The sequence below is a fragment of the Schistocerca americana genome, chromosome 7, assembly GCF_021461395.2.
Source record: "Schistocerca americana isolate TAMUIC-IGC-003095 chromosome 7, iqSchAmer2.1, whole genome shotgun sequence".
Classification (NCBI taxonomy): Eukaryota; Metazoa; Arthropoda; class Insecta; order Orthoptera; family Acrididae; genus Schistocerca; species Schistocerca americana.
The window spans coordinates 122,436,087-122,457,921 of NC_060125.1; the positions used below are offsets into that span (position 1 = coordinate 122,436,087).

Here is a 21,835-nt window from a genome sequence, read left to right on the forward strand (position 1 = left end):
TTTTTATGCAAACATACACTTTTTTAAATATTGACATTAACGAACTAAAGAAGGGTGAATTAGGATGTCATTGGTGTTTGTTGTAGGATCCAAGTGCGAGTCATTTATGAGAGATCGTACACTACTGGCCATTAAAATTGCTACATCAAGAAGAAATGCAGATGATAAGCGGGTATTCATTGGACACATGAATGTTTCACCGTGGTATGACAGTAACAGCGGACGACGGCAGTCGGCAACGCCCAGTTGCGTTCGTATATTCAAAACATGTGACCTCACGCCACTGCGCGGAAGCGGAATTTTGCTGTTGTCAGTAGCGAGCCAGGGTGTGAATCGGACATTCACCAAAGCTACGATCCCCCTTGAAAATGTCATCCGCAGATGGGGACGAAACGTCGGGTTTTAAAGAGAAACCTCTTCGACCAAGGCATAATAGCTCGGAACATTTTATGAATTGTAGCCTCAGTATTTGCCTCACATGGTGCTACTCTTTTCAATAAACTATAAAGCACTGCAACATTTAAAGTGAAGTAATAATTCGTAAAAACTTATGTTTCAGTGGACTGCGTAGTTAACTTACAGGTGGGAGGATGGTTGCGTGATGGAGTGGGGGGGGGGGGGGGCGGGCGGGTGAGGTGGCAAGATTGTTAGCTGGTGGGGGTCATGCAGGTTCTACATGGCTTACATAGGTTTGTGTGGTGATAGTCTTGAAAATGGAAGGGATGACTGCGACATCATCTGTTGCTACTGTTGCTCAGTGGGTTGTTACTCGGGCGGCAGAGATAGATGTAGGGACATGGTTGAGAGAGAAATGGGAGATGTGGGAGGAATGGAGGTGCACGTGTTGGTATTGTGATGGGATAGAGTACTGTAGATAGAGAGAAAATGTGTAGGGTGGTGGACTGGATGACGTACTCAGAGTGATGACTGAGGGAGGTGGACATGAGGAGGTGTAGATGATGGACGTTGTGGGATGATCCATGACGGCGGACAGTAATGAGAGGCGCTGATTGGTGTGGGACACCGCTGGAGGGAAGCTGAGGATGATAGTGAAGAGCTGTGGTGGAACGTAAGTCGGTGGATGGCGACGGAATGCCTCCGATATGACATGGGTGATAGCAGCGATGTCCAGGATGATGTGATGGTGATGAAATACAGAGGAACTGGCAGTGACGATGAAGACAAAGCGGCGAGAGGGAGGCTGAGATGACGAGTATGATCAACACACATGCACGCATAGGAAAGACTCGTTGATACAGAGCAGCCGCACGTACTGATGCAAAGTGTAGGAGAGTCTGCCCTGGACGGAAAAGTCAGCATGCGCGAACTATTGACACAGTACTAGGGAGTTCATTATCCAGGTTATTCCAATAGCTGCAGGGAGTGAGCGATTCCAAATCAAGCCCAAGTGATTTACCAAGGTCCTAGCCGCAACAAGGGGCCTCATTCTTCCCCTGTTTTGAAGAGGACACTGGTGTTATTACTGCCATTATGGTGTGGGGAGGCAGCGGGTACAGGGCACGGATGGTAGCGACTGAGGGAACACTGATGGCACAACGGTACATCATGAACTTTCTGCTTCTTCATGAGTTACCTCTTATGTTACGGTATTAGGCTGCCATTTTCTAACAGGACAATGCTCGCCCAGATGCGGTACGTCTCCCTATGAACTGTGTGCGTGATGACATGGGCCAGATAGTTTCATGAGAGGATACAGCGGCTTTATAACACCCTTTCCAACCGAATCACTGCATGGATCCATGCCAGACTGGGTCAGCATCGTACTGGTAGGTTTGCTCATACTGCCAGATTATTTGTAAATTTGATTCGTTTTTGTAATCGCAGAAATATTACGAGATACCCTCTCATCGCGTGGTTTCATTTCTTTAGCTCGTACCCCTGTATACTTCACTTGTTTTTACACGCAGTCGGATGATTTTTAGGTTCGACATGTGCCAAAGCATAATGGAAGATAAATATTATATACTACTGGGCATTAAAATTGCTACAAAAGAACAAATGAAGATGATAAACGGGTATTCATTGGACAAATATATTATACTACAACTGACATGTGATTACATTTTCACGCAATTTGGGTGCATAGAGCCTGAGAAATCAGTACCCAGAACAACCACCTCTGGCCGTAATAACGGTCATGATACGCCTGGGCTTTGACTCAAACAGAGCTTGGATGGCGTGTACAGGTACAGCTGCCCATGCAGCTTCAACACGACACCACAGTTCATCAAGAGTAGTGACTGGCGTATTGTGACGAGCCGGTTGCTCGGCCACCATTGACCAGACGTTTTCAATTGGTGAGAGATCTGGAGAATGTGCTGGCCAGGGCAGCAGTCGAACATTTTCTGTATCCAGAAAGGCCCGTACAGGACCTGCAACATGCGGTCGTGCATTATCCTGCTGAAATGTAGGGCTTCGCAGGGATCGAATGAATGGTGAAGCCACGGGTCGTATCACATCTGAAATGTAACATCCACTATTCAAAGTGCCTTCAATTCGCACATGAGGTGACCGAAGCGTGTAACCAATGGCACCCCATACCATCACGCCTGGTGATACGCCAGTATGGCGATGACGAATACACGCTTCCAATGTGCGTTCACTGCGATGTCGCTAAACAAGGATGCGACCATCATGACGCTTTGAACAGAACCTGGATTCATCCCAAACAATGTTTTGCCATTCGTACACCCAGGTTCGTCGTTGAGTACACCGTCGTAGGCAGTCTGTGATGCAGCGTTAAGGGTAACCGCAGCCATGGTCTTCGAGCTGATAGTCCATGCTGCTGCAAACGTCGTCCAACTGTTCGTGCAGATGGTTGTTGTCTTGTAAACGTCCCCATCGGTTGACTCAGGGATCGAGACGTGGATGCACGACCCGTTACAGCCATGTGGATAAGATGCCTGTCATCTCGACTGCTAGTGATACGAGGCCGTTGGGATCCAGCACGGCGTTCCGTATTATCCTCCTGAACCCACCGATTCCATATTCTGTTAACAGTCATTTGATCTCGACCAACGCGAGCAGCAATGTCGCGATACGATAAACCGCAATCTCGATAGGCTACAATCCGACCTTTATCAAAGTCGAAAACATTCAAATGGTTCAAATGGCTCTGAGCACTATGGGACTCAACTTCTGAGGTCATTAGTCCCCTAGAACTTAGAGCTGCTTAAACCTAACTAACCTAAGGATATCACACACATCCATGCCCGAGGCAGGATTCGAACCTGCGACCGTAGCAGTCGCGCTTTTCCTGACTGAAGCGCCTAGAACTGCTCGGGCACAAAGGCCGGTTCGGAAACGTGATAGTACGAATTTCTCCTCCTTACACGAGGCATCACAACAACGTTTCACCAGGCAACGCCGGTCAACTGCTGCTTGTATATGAGAAATCGGTTGGAATCGTTCCTCATGTCAGCACGTTGTAGGTGTCGCCACCAGCGCCAACCTTTAGTAAATGCTCAGAAAAGCTAATCATTTGCATATCACAGCATCTTCTTCGTGTCGGTTAAATTTCGCGTCTGTAGCACATCATTTTCGTGGTGTAGTAATTTTAATGGCCAGTAGTGTATTTTGAAAAGTTCCCACCGGCGCTTGTACAATAGCTGTGGTAGCACACACTAAAGAACAACAAAAGTTCATAAGCTAGGTATGTGGATTCTTTTGGTGGATTCTGACCAATACGGGACAATCGACCATCACAGCTTGTGTTCAAAACGACCACCGGAAGTGGCAATACAGTCTTCCAGTCTGGTATGGTACGACTTCTGCACACGCGCTACCCTTTCAGCGGAGATGTCCGAGGATGTCTTGATGGAGAGAGATGTGATGGGGATGGAACCTATGTCAATGGGGAAGGCGCAGGTCCCTTGCCTGACTCATTCCACTTCCTCGTGCGATTGCGAGGGAGGTAACTTGCGGATGATCTGCAACAGCAGCAAGAACATTACTTTCCCCCCTTCTGTCGTCACTTGTTTCCCTCTGGTAAGTCACCTACTTGTCAGGCTACCTCTTACACGTAACTGGTTGAAGAGGCTGATAAATAATGGCGGAGATGGTTAACGTCTACTGCGATGTCTCGCCGCATATACCGTACAATGACGAACCGCATTCTTCCTACATTCTGCATACACCGTGAGGATTTAGGCTTTTGCTGCATTGGTAAATCTCATTGTCCGCCGACGACCTACTGCTTGGACTATCAAGTCGCAGTGCACTCAAGGAACGCAGAAGCACACTGTAAGCAAACATTACAACTTTGTACTTAGCAACTACTCAGGTTGAATGGCACAACCAGGTGTCGGGTTGTGGAAACTTTTCAAAATACGATATCTCGTAAACAAATCGTACTAGAATCCTGTAACAAACATTCCAATTTATCCCAATCGTAGTTTGTTAATGGCAATAGGCAATGTTCCAATTTAAAAAACTGTATGTTTTCACAAAAATATTCCTTCTAATATTATTGCAATTTATTTATTGGCTAAAATACGAGCACCTTTGTGCCAATCCATACATATATTCACTTACTGCGGTTTTATGGTATATTCGAACGTCTATCAGACAAAATTAGTAATTAAGTTAGAATAAAAAATGAAAAGAAAGTTGAGATTGTTTTCTTAAAAAGATACAAAATGGAAAATTATCATTTATAAAAATTTTTACAATTTAATAAGGAACACCATCAGGTACAATTTAAGGAATACAATTTACAAAAACACGAAATCATAATTGGGCTGATGTATTGTAGTAATACATGTCGCCGAGAACAAGGACTCAGTATGAGCTTTCCTTATAGCAGAAATATTCTTTTTTTTTTTGTTATACGCAGCAATGCACTGCATTGCAGAGACGTTCAGTTGTTTTACCAGTAAAGTATATACATCCTACATGCTAAGTTTTATACAGTGTCTGTATGTTACATTAAAATATCCTTTACCCACGCATGCATATGTGAATGAACACACATTGTTTTGACGATTACAGCTGTTACAAATATTACGAAATTTTCGTTAACCAGGGTTGACTCTATTATAAAATGTGCTTCATGCCGGCTATTATCCTGGGATATAAGGAGGGAATGTAAAAGTTTGAATAATCCCTTGGTTACAGAAAGGGATCGTTGAAAGGACACAGCCCGAGGCATCGAGGAATAGTGAATCCGGTAACTGAAGGAAGCGTGGGGCTAAAAACTGTAGGGTAACACGAGGAACTGGCTAGCGTGAACAACTTCAGATGCATGCAGCTGCCATAGCTATGCAGAGATGAAGAGACTTACACGCGACGGAATAACGAAGAAAGATGAATTAAGCCAGTCTTAGAATGGAAAACCAGAACACCAATCATCATATAATAAGTCAAGAGCCCTCTGAACACGGAGCATTTCCATTTCAGCGGCATTAGAGGAAAATACGTTTGTTTCACAGATCATAAATCATAGATTATCGCTCACCCAGACAACCGCCAGGGAGTTCGAATCTAATTGCTAGCATCCAGAGAACAACATGCTGTATTTTCAGACCAAGTAAACTCCATCTTGGAGCAATACATGGACCGTATAGGATTTGGTCAAAATAAAATAAACACTTAATATAAACTCCTAATTTCTGAAGCTTTTATTCTTACTAATCTGCAACACAGCGGCGTATTTTGTTTTTCCCCTGCATTGTGATATACCTAAATATGCTCTGAGCCTCCAGTGGTTCTGTTGTTGCGATGATTCTTTTTCCCTGGGATCCTAAACAGATTCGCAGTGAGGAAAAACTATCGGTGCCCTCCTCTTTAGCGCAATCGAAAAAGTTAATACCGTATAAAGGGCTAAAGTTTCGAGTGTCACTAGGTTTGAACCTCTTGTCACCAGGTAAATCTGGAGGAGAGGCTTTGGGGATGAATAGGAAAGTATGACTACCGACCAATGAAAATGTGTAATGTAACCCTTCAAGTCTGGTTTTGCACTCCTCCATTAAACAGAATGTATCTGCATATGAGAAACAAACTTTTAAATTTTAAGTGTGTTAGTGTTCTCGTTACATTTAGGACGTTATGTCGTGTTTTCCAATGTTTTTGGTTACAATGAAAGTAGTCATTTTACGCAGCCAAATTCCTTATGTGTCACTAGCATCAAAGTCAGCAGACATCCTGCAACATGATAGTACTCGTACGTCTGAGTAAGCGTCGGATAACGATCAAGTGCGTTTGAATAAACTTAGGACCGAAATAACCTCTCTAATTTCACTCTCACAAATTTCAGTCTTTCAGTCTGTTTCAGAGCTACACCGAGCCAACAAAAGTCGTGGGATCCCTCCTAACGCTGTGTCGAACCTCATTTTGCTCGGCGTAGTGCAACAACTGGACGTGGCGTGGATTCAGCAGGTCGCTAGAAGTCCACTGTAGAAATACTGATCCGTGCTGGCTCTGTTACCGCTCATAATTTCAAAACTGTTGCCAGTGCAGGATTTTATACACGAACTAACCTATATGTCCCATTAATGGTCGATGAGATTCTTGGGCGATCTGGGTGGCTGTATCATTCTCTCACATTGTCCAGAATGTTCTCCAAGCCAACGGCGAACAACTGTGACCCTGCGACATGACCCACTGTCATCCATAAAATTTCCCTCGTTGTTTGGGAACTTGAAGTCTATGAATGGCTGAAAATGGTGTCCAAGTAGCCGAACACATCCATTTCCAATCAATCATCAGTTCAGTTGGACCAGAGGACTCAGTCTGTTCCATGTAAACAGAGTCCACACCATTATGGAGCCACCACTACATTGCAAAGCGACTTGTTGAGAACTTGAGTCCATGGCTCCGAGTTGCCTGTGTCACACTCGAACCCTAGCATCAGTTCTCACCAACTGGAATCGGGACTCATCTGACCAGCCCACCGTTCCCCAGGCGTGAAAGGTTCAACCAATATGGTCACGACGCCAGAAGAGGCACGGCAGGCGATGTCGTGCTGTTAGTAAACGCATCCGTGTCGGTGGTCTGCTACTATAGCCCATTAACGCCAAAGTTCGCCGCATCGTCCTGACGGATACGTTCGTCGTACGTCCCACATTGATTTGAGCAGTTATTTCAAGCAGTGTTGCTTGTCTGTTAGCACCGACAACTCTCTGCAAACGCCGCAGCTCTCAGTCGTCAAGTGAAGGCCGCCAGCCACTGTTTTGTCCCTGGTGAGAGGTATTGCTTGAAATTTGGTATTCTGGGCCCACTATTGACGCTGTGGATCTTGGAACACTGAAAAGAAATATCCCATGCCTTCACCTGTAGTTACCATTCCGCGTTAAAAGTCTCTTAATTGCCCAACATCAGCAACAATCACGTCGGAAACCTTTTCACATGAATTACCCGAGTACAAACGAGAGCTCTGCCGGAATACATCCCTTTTCATCTACATCTACATCTACATTTACACTCCGCAAGCCACCCAACGGTGTGTGGCGGAGGGCACTTTACGTGCCACTGTCATTACCTCCCTTTCCTGTTCCACTCGCGTATGCTTCACGGGAAGAACGACTGCCGGAAAGCCACCGTGCGCGCTCGAATCTCTCTAATTTTACATTCGTGATCTCCTCGGGAGGTATAAGTAGGGGGAAGCAATATACTCGATACCTCATCCAGAAGCCCACCCTCTCGAAACCTGGACAGCAAGCTACACCGCGATGCAGAGCGCCTCTCTTGCAGAGTCTGCCACTTGAGTTTGCTAAACATCTCCGTAACGCTATCACGCTTACCAAATAACCCTGTGACGAAACGTGCCGCTCTTCTTTGGATCTTCTCTATTTCCTCCGTCAACCCGATCTGGTACGGATCCCACACTGATGAGCAATACTCAAGTATAGATCGATCGAGTGTTTTTATACCTTATGTACTCGACACTACCGCCACCTCCATATGTGCATATCCTTATCCGACGATCAGTGTACAGTGAAGGAGCTGCTACAGTTTTCAGTATCTCTCGAGAAATTATAATGCTTCCATTGTGAGGATGGAGGAAAATTTCAGTAACTGACATTCAGGATTTCTGTACACTGATCCCCAAGAGCACGCAGTTTACTTCCACATCTAAAAGCTGGCTGTACTGTCTCATAATCCATTTGAAGCTGCTACAAAAGTTTCGTGGTCAGTATCTTGATGCATACAACTCTTGTTGTGCGTTGCCTTACCACAAGAAAATCTCAATTTTTATATTTGCACATTCTTTACGCTAGTGAATGTAATGAATTATAGTATTTTGCTTCTACTATAAGTTGTGCAATGATTTTTGCTGATGTATTTGTCACTTCAGTTTGTTGCGACATATTATTCTTTTAACATTTTATATATGCATGATCTAAAGTGGGAAAGACAAATCAGTGGTAGCAACGGCTCCTATGCAGTTCATACTTATTACTTTCGGCTGCAAGTAAAAAACGAATGCAGATATAACAGAAGTTAATGTAATGAAAGCTTAACCGTATGTTTCTCTTATTGACCAGGTTGGAATATTTGCACACCCCATCTTCACCAATGAAGGCGATTACCCAGCAGTGGTTCGGCAGAGGGTGGATGCCAACAGCGCAGCAGAGGCGAGGCCCCGGTCACGGTTGCCAACTTTTACACAGGAAGAAATTGATTACATCAGAGGTAAACTTGTGTTGTTACACTGTTGTCAGCTGTCCGTATCAGAACAGCAGTCGTAGATGTTTAGGTTACTTGTTTTACAATATGTTGTCGGCGTTAAAATTACTCGTATTGGGATTAGGCATATGGTATGCCTAGGGTCAGCGATAGAGTTTATGTGATTCATTCAGGCTTATTTCATTCAATGTTATCTTCTTCTTCTTCATCTTCTTTCTTTCTTTCATCCCAGGCATGTCTATTTGATGTAATGTTCTCCTGAATTAAGCAGATCCGAGAGCAAAATAACTAGCCACGGTATACTAAGAGGCAGTTTTTTGTTTCATCCGCAAATATGTACTTACGTACGCTAAACCTGTGTCGTTTTCCTGACGTACTTTCGCCATACATAGAATAAAGTTCGCCTCCTACGAGCAGTACCTTGACATGCGCCAAGAATTTCAATGCGAAACAGTGTTTACGAAAATAATTATGAGCCGATGTCACCTGTAACATGATAATTTTTCGCTTTAACTTTACATTTTTCAGTAGTTTTTTGTACTGAATCTGTCTTCATATTAACATTCTGTGGGAAGCGATGTTAAGAATATAATCAGGAGTCGATGTCATCTGTAAGAAGATACTGTTACGCTGCAAACTGCATGACATTTTTCAGTATATTTTTGTGCTGATACCGTCTTGATATCAATATTCTGTTCTGTATTTTAAACGCCCATTTTATGGTTCTGAATCTATAGAAGCAATTCAAAGGAGCAAAGCATATGAGTGTCCAGTTGCACTGTAGATCTGTTAAGCCGACGGCATTCGCTGCGTTCTTCTCATGTCCACTAGGTCCACATGAGTGAGCAACAACAATTACTTTCCAGGTTCCGCTGACTTCTTCGGAGTGAACAACTTTCGCACTGGCTACGTGTCTCCATCTGACATTGGAATATCGCCATCGAAAGCCAAGGACACAGGCGTTATTGTCGGCACTGGTGAGGTGAGTTCCAGATGTTACCTGTAACATATTTTCGAGACACGGCCGCTTGCTGCAGTGCAAATTTTTGGATAAAATCAGTTCAAAACTTTTTTTCAGAAGCATTTGAATACTATGTCAATTCTATTAAAGCGTGTAATAACTTAAATTACTAATTTCGGATTTTTGTTGTGAATGAATATTACATTTCGCTGTCATTAACGAATATCCTGCTTTGTTATAGCTTTTGGTACGAAAGAAAAAAGAAGGAAGAATAGAGTTTAACGTCCTAGTCTGCTGTTATGGTCTTCTCCACTATGATTTACTATGACAAGAGCTCCGACAGATCTGTGGACTTACATAAGATAAACCGGTTAAGTTCTATCACATAATAGTGAGATGGAACGTAATATGTGGCGAGAGCCATGCCGCCTATAAATATAATTATGTAAAAAATGATAGAAATGAACAATATGAGTAAAGATACATTGCTACTTACGGTAGAGATGACTCTTAGGTTGTAGACAAGCACAACGAAGAGACACTTGTACATTAACTTTCCGCCACCGCCTTCGTCAGAAAACGAAACACGTACACATTCATTCACACGAGCAAGCACACACTTCAAGCACACATGACCGCAGGTGATAGCAGTCATGTGTGCGTGAGGTGTGTGCTTGCTCGTGTGAATGAATGGGTACGTGTTTCGTTTTCTGACGAAGGCTGTGGCCAAAACCTAATGCACAAGTGTCTTTTCGTTGTTCTTGTCTGCAGCTTAATGAGTCATCTTTATGGTAAGTAGCAATCTACCTTTTCCTTATATTGTTGATATTCGAAAGTGGGATTTCTTTTGTTTGAAACATAGAAATGAAACATATTAAAGACACTTTCGAAACAATTCCGGACTGCTATCATTAAGTTTTAGTGGAAAAGAAAGTACAATATCATGCAGTATTTTAGCGTTGTTCGTTGTTACAGTTCTCAATTACTAGCCGCTCTTCAGTCACGTGCTCATGGAATATGAGAAATGGTCAACAGTAAGGACGTGATGTGCAAACAGCGCACTAGTGAAACCAACAATAAAATTATTTTCTAAATAAAATCTCTTTTTTATGATCAAACGTACCTTACTTTTCGAATACGCATCGTAGTTCAATCTTGCGGGTTACACGAATGTGTACCACACCAATTCCCCCATAGTATACTGCAACACTCATACATCGACAACGAGCTTTCAGTCGATAAGCGTGCCTTCGTGTTAAATCCGCTGTGATGTCATTATAGAACCAAACGGTCATCGTGACGTTTAAAAAAAACATTAACCGTTGCCAGTCAAAATTGCATTACGTATTAAATACCCAATTTCTATCGGATATAACAATGAACAAGGTCCGATTATAACGGCAATGATGGTCGACGAGTGGTGTTGCCCGTGTGCTGGAAATACGCCGAACACTACTGTCAAACATCCTGTTACTATTAACGCTAGTTTTCTGCAGTGATTTTACACCGGGTGTCACTGACTGACCAAAGACTGCCAAGAGGTAGAACTACATGGTTTCCATGTACCCACGACTGCATGGTCTCTTGCTTTGCGACGAAGAGATCACACTACTCTTGAAATAAAACAGGAGCGATGAGAATCAAAACCAAGGAGAAAACGTACTGAAAAACTGGGACAGCTAGTGCGAAACGTGCAAGAACAGGTAACAGGAAGGAGGGAAGGAAGAACTATGTTTAAATCCCCTCGACAATGATGTCGTTACAGACGGAGCCCAAGCTGTGATTAGCAAAGGAAATCGGTCGTGGCCTTTTCGGAAAACCATAGAACACCTAAATCTGCAAGACCGGACAGGGACTGGAACCATCGTCCTCGCGAATGGGAGTCCAGTGCGCTAAACCACTGCGCCACCTCGCTCGGTTAGTTAACAGCATAACAGAAGGAGCAGCACAGGAAAAACGGCGAGGTGGACAAATTTTAGGGCACTTAACGCGGATCACTGTGGACGCTGGATGCTTTAGCAATATAGATGAAAACATTAGATGAAGGTGCACTGCACAACGCAATTAAAAGTTCACTTTTTACAAAACCCGTAATTCCCACCCACAACGATGCAGAAGTTTGGAATTTGGCTCAAAGGTGCTTACGACCGTCCTGTGTTATGTCGCAAAAGCAAAGCGGGCGGAGACGTCATGCTCTGGCTCAGTGACACTTAAAATGGCAACGTATCGACGCAGGCGGGAAAAAAGGTCACAGCTCATGGGACGTGTAAGGTAGGTTAATGAACTCACATTTACACCAAATTTCACCACAATTCTGCCCAAAGGCTTCGTGGATGTGTCACATGATGGTAATGTCGCAGCACCACCTCTTAACCACACCTGACCCCTTCCTTTGAAGACGGCCGAGGTGGCCGACCGGTTCTAGGCGCTACAGTCTGGAACCGCGCGACTGCTACGGTCGCAGGTTCGAATCCTGCCTCGGGCATGGACGTGTGTGATGGCCTTAGGTTAGTTAGGTTTAAGTAGTTCTAAGTTCTAGGGGACTGATGACCTCAGAAGTAAGGCCCATAGTGCTCAGAGTCATTTTGAACCTGACACTTCTGAGATGGAGGTCAGAACAGCGAGGCCTAGAATTGAAATCAAGCGGTTAACTTTTGTGTGGCTGACCAAAATATTATAGACATTTTGCCGCTCAGAATCGAGATGAAGAGCGCTCAGAATGGTGACGTGAAGGGCGTCAACGAACCACCCCTTCCCTTGGGGCCTTGATTCCTATACATTTCGCGGGCGAAAACGACAGTTTACAGTGCAACGGGCAACACAACGACATCCTTAACAACCAGACGCTGCTACCGAACTGTTCATTTCTTCTCTAAGGACATCATGGGGCTGCATCTCCACTGAGCATGATCTGATCCCTTAGGTGAGTAGCGCAACCGCAAATTTTTCTTTGGTATACAGTGCGCAACTGTTAGGCGCCTTTCAGAACCGTTCGACAAAATCTGAACGTTACCCGAAGCAGCAAAGGGCGCTTATGCTTTCCAGCCCTTAAGTTTCAAGTCCTCCTGTAGCGTGAGAAGGGCGGGGCCGAGGGGTATGCAACGTTAACACACGCATGAAGGAAACAGCGAGGAGTACGCCTAAGAACCGCCAGTTCGGTAACACCTTCGGTGGCAAACGCGCACTTTTGTTGCGCACTTTAAGAAAGTTCCTGTGCAGAGGTAGCCATTTACGGGTAGGTGCCAACGAGACAGGCATTCCTTTCGACAACCCCGAGATTTCGCACGCGGTCAGCGGGCATTAAGTGTGCGACATTGCGTCACTGAGCTGGGATGTGTCGCAATGTTACACTAGCAACTAGGAATCAGTGAATGGCTGTCTGAGTACAGCGACAGTTTCGAAGTGGCCAGCAAAAGTGCGCGATTGGCACGGGGGGTGACGCAGAGCCGGGGGTTCTTAGCGGTACCGTTTGATGTCTCCATGATGGGTGCGTCAGTGCAGCACTGTGGTGTCCTTAGAGAAGGGTTCAACCGTCCAGCGCGCGTCAGCAGAGTCATGTTTCCAGGAGTGTTGCTACGTTCCACATCGCACTGTAAACTGTCGTTTTCGCCCACGAAATGTGTCGAATCAAGGCCACAGAGTTTCACTGGTGCAATGCATGCCACCTCCTGAGACCTCTTCGTGTCGATTCTGAGCGACCGTTTCTCTGAAACGTTTCGGTAGGCCACCCAGAAGGTAACCGCTTGATTTCAACTCTGGACGTCGCTGTTCTGATCTCCATCGCAGGGGAGTCAAAAGAAGAGCTGAAACGGGGTAAGAAGGGGTGCGTTCCAATAGGATCCAATTTGACGTCATTGTTGTTGTTGTTGTGGTCTTCAGTCCTGAGACTGGTTTGATGCAGCTCTCCTTGCCACTCCATCCTGTGTAAGCTTCTTCATCTCCCAGTACCTACTGCAGCCTACATCCTTCTGAATCTGCTAGTGTATTCATCTCTTGGTCTCCCTCTACGATTTTTACCCTCCACGCTGCCCTCCAGTACTAAATTGGTGATCCCTTGATGCCTCAGAACATGTCCTACCAACCGATCCCTTCTTCTGGTCAAGTTGTGCCACAAACTCCTCCCCAATTCTATTCAATACCTCCTCATTAGGTATGTGATCTACCCACCTAATCTTCAGCATTCTTCTGAAGCACCACATTTCAAAAGCTTCTATTATTTTCTTGTCTAAACTATTATCGTCCATGTTTTACTTCCATACATGGCTACACTCTATACAAATACTTTCAGAAACGACTTCCTGACACTTAAGTCTATGCTCGATGTTAACAAATTTCTCTTCTTCAGAAACGCTTTCCTTGCCATTGCCAGTCTACATTTTATATCCTCTCTACTTCGACCATCATCAGTTATTTTGCTTCCCAAGTAGCAAAACTCCTTCACTACTTTAAGTGTCTCATTTCCCAATCTAATTCCCTCAGCATCACCCGACTTAACTCGACAACATTCCATTATCCTCGTTTTCCTTTTGTTGATGTTCATCTTATATCCTCCTTTCAAGACACTGTCCATTCAGTTCAACTGCTCTTCCAAGTCCTTTGCTGTCTCTGGCAGAATTACGATGTCTTCTCCATGGATTTTAAATACCTTCTCCGAACTTTTCTTTTGTTTCATTTACTGCTTGCTCAATATACAGATTGAATAACATCGGGGATAGGCTACAACCCTGTCTCACTCCCTTCCCAACCACTGCTTCCCTTTCATACCCCTCGACTCCTATAACTGCCATCTGGTTTCTGTACAAATTGTAAATAGCCATTCCCCACCTGTATTTCACCCCTGCCACCTTCAGAATTTGAAAGAGAGTATTCCAGTCAACATTGTCAAAAGCTTTCTCTAAGTCTACAAATGCTAGAAACGTAGGTTTGCCTTTCCTTAATCTTTCTTCTAAGATAAATGGTAGGGTCAGTATTGCCTCATGTGTTCGAACATTTAACGCACCTTATTCCTCACATGAACTTCTGAGCTTTTGGTCTCCTTTTTACGATGTGACAACACCCTGTTTGAAGAGCGGCCGAGCCCTAGGACGCCGTCGAGGTGAGCCACGGTTTTGCAACATAATATAGGAACGTTGCAGGCAGCTTTGAGCCAAATTTCAAACTTCTGTGCTGCAGTGGGAGACATTTACGGAGTTTCCAAAAAGAATACTTTAAATTGTGTTACGCAGTGTAGTATGCAAGAGGTACTTGCACCTTATCAAAAGTATAATGACGTAGCAAACTTCCAACTATGTTGCTCCTAACCCTGGTGAATAATAAATTGGTGACGTTTATTTCTACTTTTCCAGCGTAGTGCAGAAGGATTCCGAAAGCTGCTCAACTGGATTGCTGCTGAATATCCAGGCTACCCGATTATCGTGACAGCGAATGGACTGCCAGACTCTGGAGGTGTTAACGACCAGAACAGAATTTATACTTACACAGTAAGATCAGCTAGATTACCTAAGACAAGAATTGCGTTAAATTCCAACCGCAAGAAGATGCATGTATTGACAAACCAAATTTTCCTGTTGCAGAGATTTTTGACGGCGTTGCTTCAGGCTGTCAACACGGATGGAGTTCCAGTAGTTGGTTATCATGCTTGGAGCCTTATGGACAGCTTCGAATGGAACTACAGATTCGAGTGAGTTTTTTAACAGTGTAACTGCTCTCTGCCTTCACTCATGATGGAAATTTGAGTTTGCCCAAGTGGTTAAAATGGTTCAAATGGCTCTGAGCACTATGGGACTTAACTTCTAAGGTCATCAGTCCCCTAGAACTTAGAACTACTTAAACCTAAATAACCTAAGGACATCACACAGGCGTTTTACAACATTCCGTGTATGTTTTGTGTGTATGTGTGTGTGTGTGTGTGTGAGAGAGAGAGAGAGAGAGAGAGAGAGAGAGAGAGAGAGAGAGAGAGAGAGGAGGAGGAGGAGATTAGTGTTTAACGTCCCGTCGACAACGAGGTCATTAGAGACGAAGCGCAAGCTCGGGTTAGGGAAGGATGGGGAATGAAATCGGCCGTGCCCTTTCAAAGGAACCATCCCGGCATTTGCCTGAAGCGATTTAGGGAAATCACGGAAAACCTAAATCAGGTTGGCCGGAGACGGGATTGAACCGTCGTCCTCCCGAGGCAGGATTCGAACCTACGACCGTAGCGGTCGTGCGGTTCCAGACTGTAGCGCCTTTAACCGCTCGGCCACTACGGCCGGCCGGAGCAGTTTACAGCTAAATGCCACATCGAATATTAGTTTCTTTAATGTGTTTCTACATTTAGACACAACGAAATCGCATAAGGGGTCAATAACGTAGGAATTATCTGTAACTGAATGTGAGAAATGATACTTGAAAGACCATTAATCTATACACAGTGACTTGTTTTCACTTTTCCTTTGTAGAAGGTTAACAACTAGAAGAGAAGGTAAATTCGTCTTCCGCCAAGCTATTGCATACATGTCAGCCTCATCTTTTTCTTATAATTTTTTTTAATTCGACGTGTGTGGTTGTTACTCTGTTCATCCAGAAAATGTTCAAAGAATATATACAATACTTTTTCGAACCTGATATAATTTTTTTCGGTTTTCAGAGTAAAACGCGGGCTGTATGAAGTTGACTTTGAAAGTGCAAACAAAACCAGAACGCCGAAAGCATCGTTGGCCTTCATGTCGCAGATCTACAAGAGCAGAGAACTGCCCCTGGAGCACTTCCAATAGACGTTTCCGGAGTCGCTACTGCAGCTTGCGAAGATTCATATTTTATGTACTCTGTCTTCAGTAAATACAGTACTATCATCAATCTGTACAAGATCAGGACCTGTGGTTTTTTCCTTATACGATATAATTATTATATGACTGGACAACTTGATTGAGCATTTCGAAAAGCATTCTGATCTGAGATTTGTGTAATACTAGAGTTATACCCACCGAAATTATTTTATTTTGGTTATTTTATTTACTTATTTGGCCATCAGGTCTTCTCTTACATCGGACCAGGGTTTCAAACAATTAATTTTTTAGATCATACTTGCCTAAGAAATAATAATTTTAATATCGCAAATTGTATTGAAATGATCTGAGCATCTATAGAGACCAATGAGAATCACGAAATCCTTTATATCTTCTCTAGGTGCGTAAAATTTTATGTGGTGCACATACTTTTCTCCTAGTCAATGGATCGCAAGGTGCTGCCTTTCAGTCTCACGTCAATCAGTGAGTATTATATAGTATTTGTCACGTCTCTTGAGTCTATGCGTGGAAAATAGTGTAATATATCTGTGGTCAGTATTGAAAACGTCCTCGACCCCTGATTAGAACCCCGCACTGCTTAAATTACGAATAAAAATCAACAGCAATAGCAGTCAGTGATAGTATTTGTATTTGTCACGTCTCTTGCGTCTGTGTGTGGCCAATACTGTAGTATATGGTTAGGGGTAGGGCTTTTGATCAGTAATCAAAACGTCCTCGGCCCCAGATTCGAGCCATGCACTGCTTAAATTCTGAATAAAAATCAACAGCAATAGCAGCAGAAGACTTCCGGCATAAGAAGTCACTCTCATCCTGCCAACGGCCTTGTCAAGAAGGGCGGAGGAGCAGACAGACTTCCAGGGCACTCTCTTCTCCTAGGGGTGGCGGAAGTGTCATCAATGATCAACGGCACCAAGATTCAGAAGGCTGTGGAGACCACAGCACTAGCGACGCATAACGTGTATCCAGAAGCCATGTGGCGTGAAACTGAAAAAGTGTACTGATGATCTCTCCATCGGCAAAGATTTCGGACTAGGACCCCATTCAGGTCTCCGGGAAGGTACTGCCAAGGGTGAGGTGACCATAAGAAAAAGATTGAAGAATCAACGAAAGGATAACGTTCTATGAGTCGGGGCGTGGAATGTCAGAAGTTTGACATGGTAGGGAAGCTAGAAAATCTGAAAAGGGAGAAGCTAAGGTTCATTCTAGATATAGTGGGCGTCAGTGAAGTGAAACGGAAAGAAGACAAGGATTTCTGGTCAGACGAAAACAGGGTAATATCAACAGCAGCGGAAAATGACATAACAGGATGAATAGGAACGTTATGAATAGGAAGATGGGACAGAGAATGAATTTCTGTGAACAATTGAGTGATAGGATTGTTCTCATGAGAATCGACAGCAAAGTTCAGGTATAAATGTCGACGTCGCAAGCAGTGGATGAGGAGACAGAGAAACTATATGAGGATATTGAACAGGTAATTGTGTTCGTAAAGGAATATGAAAATGTAATAGTCGTGATAGTCATGAGCGATTGGAATTCGGTTGTAGGGGAAGGAGCAGAAGAAGAGGTTACGGGAGAATATTGGCTTCGTAATAGGAACGAGAGACGAAAAAGACTGATTTGAGTTCTACAATAAATTTCAGATGGTAATAGTGAATACTCTGTTGAAGAATCGGAAGAGGAGGAGGAGGAGACATACTTGGGAAAGGCCATGAGGTACAGGAAGGTTTTAGTTAGATTCCATCACGATCGGGCAGAGATTCTGATATCAGATGCTCTAGGGTAAGGCGTGAGTCAACGCAGATGCAGATATAGACTCAGATCACAATTTGGCAATGCTGAAGAGTAGGGTAAGTTTCAGAGACTAGCCAGAAAGAATTAATGCGAAAAGAAGTGGGATACTGAAGTAATAAGGAATTAAAAGACATGCTTGAAGTTCTCTGAGGCTGTAGATACTGCGATAATGAGTAGCTCAGTAGGTTGTTCAGTTGAAGAAGAAAGGACATCTCTAAAAAGGGAAATCACAGAATTGGAGAGAAAAACGTAGGTGTAATGAAGATAACTGCGAACCGTGGGTAACCATAGGTAAGAGAAGAAATACTTCATTTGATCGACGAAAGAAGGAGGTACAACTATGTGCAGGGAAATTCAGGAATAAAGAAATTCAAGTCACTTAGAAATGCGGTAAATAGTAAGAGCAGGGATGTTCAGGCGAAATGGCTACATGAAAAATGTGAAGAAATCCAAAAAGAATTGACTGTCGGAAGGACTTACTCCGCGCGGAGAGCGTACGTTGAGGGCTTCTGTGAGGGGAGAACATACCTGATGACACTACAGAAGAAGAAACAGGAGTCAATATGGAAGAGATAGGGGATCGAGTTTTAGCATCACTATTAAGTAGAGATTTGGAAGACCTAAAATCAAGTAGGGCAAAAGGTATAGATAGCATTCCAGCGGAATTTGTAAAATCATTGGTTGAAATGGCAACAAAACAGTAACACACGTTGCTGTATAGAATGCATGAGACTGGAGATGTACCATCAGAGTTTTAGAAAAACATGATCCACACAATTCTGAAGATGGTAAGAGCCTACAAGTGTGAGAATCATCGCACAATCATCTTAACAGGCATACAAGTTACTGATAAGAATAATATACAGAAGAGTGGAAAAACTAAAGATGTGTTAGATGACTACTAGTCTTGCTTTAGGAAGCAAAGAGGCAATTCTGACGCTGCGGTTGATAATGGAGGAAAGACTGAAGAAAAACACGTTCATAGGATTTGTTGACCTAGAGAAAGCGTTTGACAATGTAAAATGATGAAAGCTGTTCCGGATCCTCAGAAAAATAGGGGAAAGCTGTAGGGAAAGACAAGTAATATACAATATGAACGAGAACCAAGATGGAACAATAAGACTGGAAGACCAAGAACGAAGTGCTCGGATTAAAAAGGGTGAAATAACAGGGATACAGTCTTTCTCTCCTGCTATTGAATTTATACGCCGAAGAAGCAATGACGAAAATAAAATAAAGGTTCAAGAGTGAAATTAAAATTCAAGGTGAAAGGATATCAATGATAAGATTCGCTGATGACATCGCTATTCTAATTGAAAGTGAAGAAGAATTACAGAATCTGTTGAATGGAATGGAGAGACTAACAAGTACAGAATATGGATTAAGAGTAAATCAAAGAATGACGAAAGAAATGAGAGGCAGCAGGAACAGCGATAAACTTGTCGTAAGTGGTGATCACGAAGTAGATGAAGTAAAGGAATTCCGCTATTTAGGCAGCGAAATAAGCCGTGACAACGGAGCAAGAAGGACATAAAAATCAGACTAGCACTAGCGAAGAATGGTTTCCTAACTAAGAGGAGTCTACTAGTATCAAACCTAGGTCTTAATTTGAGGAAGACGTTTCTGAGAATGTATGTTTGGATCACAGTATTGTATGGCAGTGACACAATGAGTGTGAAAAAATCGGAACAGAAGAGAACAGAGACATCTGAGATGTGATGCTACAGAAGAATGTTGAATATTAGGTGGACGGATAAGGTAAGCGACGAGAAGGTTCTTCGCAGAATCTGCGAGGACAGGAATATACGGAAAACACTGACTAACGAAGTAAATACTGGCAATTTTTCTATTACAACTGCTGCTACCACAAAAGGTGATGATGATGATAGTAATAATAATAGTAATCTATCAATAACAACAATAACGATAGTGACAGAGAAAAACAGAATTTATAGGTGTCGAAAATAGATGTTTTCTGATACAGCGACTTCTGGGGAAAGGAAATTTAAGGCGACTCCACCAACTACGAATTCTGGGAAATGAGGAAGGTTTGTTTGGAAAGAAGGTTATACAGGGGTGGTCAGTAACTGTCTTCTGAAGATGGAGATGTTATTCTGTTCTTTAATATAAAGCGGGAGGTTATTCCACACTCGGGTTCATGTTAATGAGAAGAAATTCGAGAAAGCGGATGAAAGATGGTGTAGGCTGGAAAGGATTTTGGTCCGATTAAAAGAGTGTTTCCCTCGTATTCTTCACACAAGAATGTTAAGGTCAAGGGAGGATATGAAGTGTACGTTGGTAAGACAATAGAGAAGGCGGTGTGGAAATGTCTGCGCTTGTCTCCACACAGTTAGAGTACTTGTGCACATGATTGAGAAATGTGATCAAAGGATCGAACATCAAAGATACGACGAACACAGGCATTCGTAACCACTTCCAGAGGCCGTGATCTCTGTTGTGGATTGGCAAGACAGCCAACCCACTATGAGAGGAAGCCGAAAGGCACGCGTTTTAGCTCCCGCAGGATGGCGTGAGGTCTGGAACAGGTCAAGGAAATGAGACTAACAAAAAACGTACGTAGCTGCTGGAATACTTAACTTTAATCCATAATTGGTGAACATCGCTCTTGACGGTACATGTTTTACAGCATCGATAGTAACTGGTAATGGCGCCTTGCTAGGTCGTAGCAAAAAATGTTTCAAATGGCTCTGAGCACTATGGGACATAACATCTTTGGTCATCAGACCCCTAGAACTTAGAACTACTTAAACCTAACTAACCTAAGGACATCACACACATCCATGCCCGAGGCAGGATTCGAACCTGCGACCGTAGCAGTCGCGCGGTTCCGGACTGAGCGCCTAGAACCGCGAGACCACCGGGGCCGGCGTTGTAGCAACTGACGTAGCTGAAGGCTATGCTATCGTCTCGGCAAATGAGAGCGTATTTTGTCAGTGAACCATCGCTAGCAAAGTCGGCTGTACAACTGGGGCGAGTGCTAGGAAATCTCTCTAGACCTGCCGTGTGGCGGCGCTCGGTCTGCAATCACTGATAGTGGCGACACGCGGGTCCGACGTATACTAACGGACCGCGGCCGATTTAAAGGCTACCACCTAGCAAGTGTGGTGTCTGGGGGTGACACCACAATCTCTCCTGAGACAGACCTTACAGGATAATATCGCGGTAGTCAATAATTGGAAGTTTAATAAATGAAGACATAAAGTCTGTAAATGAGTCCGCAATAATTTTTGGAACTTTACTTTCACAAGTACGTCTTTATCACAAAGATTTCTTAGACTTTATTACTGGTTTCGGCTTACTGCCGTCCTCAGATCTGTTACAAAGACAAGTATTGTGTAAGCGACAGGTTCAATCAGCTAGTGCTAAATATAAAATTATAAAATGTTTATAACCGCATATAGCAGCCATACATACGATTAAAATATTCTGATGTAAATCATCGTCGAGTTAAACATGTGACTACATGGCATTTGCTCGTAATACTCAAATTGCGTCTGGTATTTATACAAGACACTAATGCCAGCAGAGCGCAATTTAGGTGGAGCGCATACTAAACCAGTGTCGCTAATGTCATGAAATTGCAGCATGTACAGTCATTAGTTTAAAATTTCTTAAAATTGCTTCTCAT

At 43.5% G+C, this 21,835-nt stretch overlaps 1 protein-coding gene across 1 annotated transcript; it reads left to right on the forward strand.

The window, feature by feature from the left end:
* The first annotated feature begins 796 nt into the window (after window positions 1–796).
* On the forward strand, window positions 797–16,386 carry LOC124622769 (myrosinase 1-like). Its single transcript, XM_047148560.1, has 6 exons — window positions 797–847; window positions 8,505–8,652; window positions 9,513–9,628; window positions 14,953–15,087; window positions 15,181–15,287; window positions 16,233–16,386. The coding sequence occupies exons 1-6, from the start codon at window positions 797–799 to the stop codon at window positions 16,357–16,359; spliced, it is 684 nt and encodes a 227-aa protein (XP_047004516.1). The 3' UTR covers window positions 16,360–16,386.
* Window positions 16,387–21,835: the final 5,449 nt, after the last annotated feature.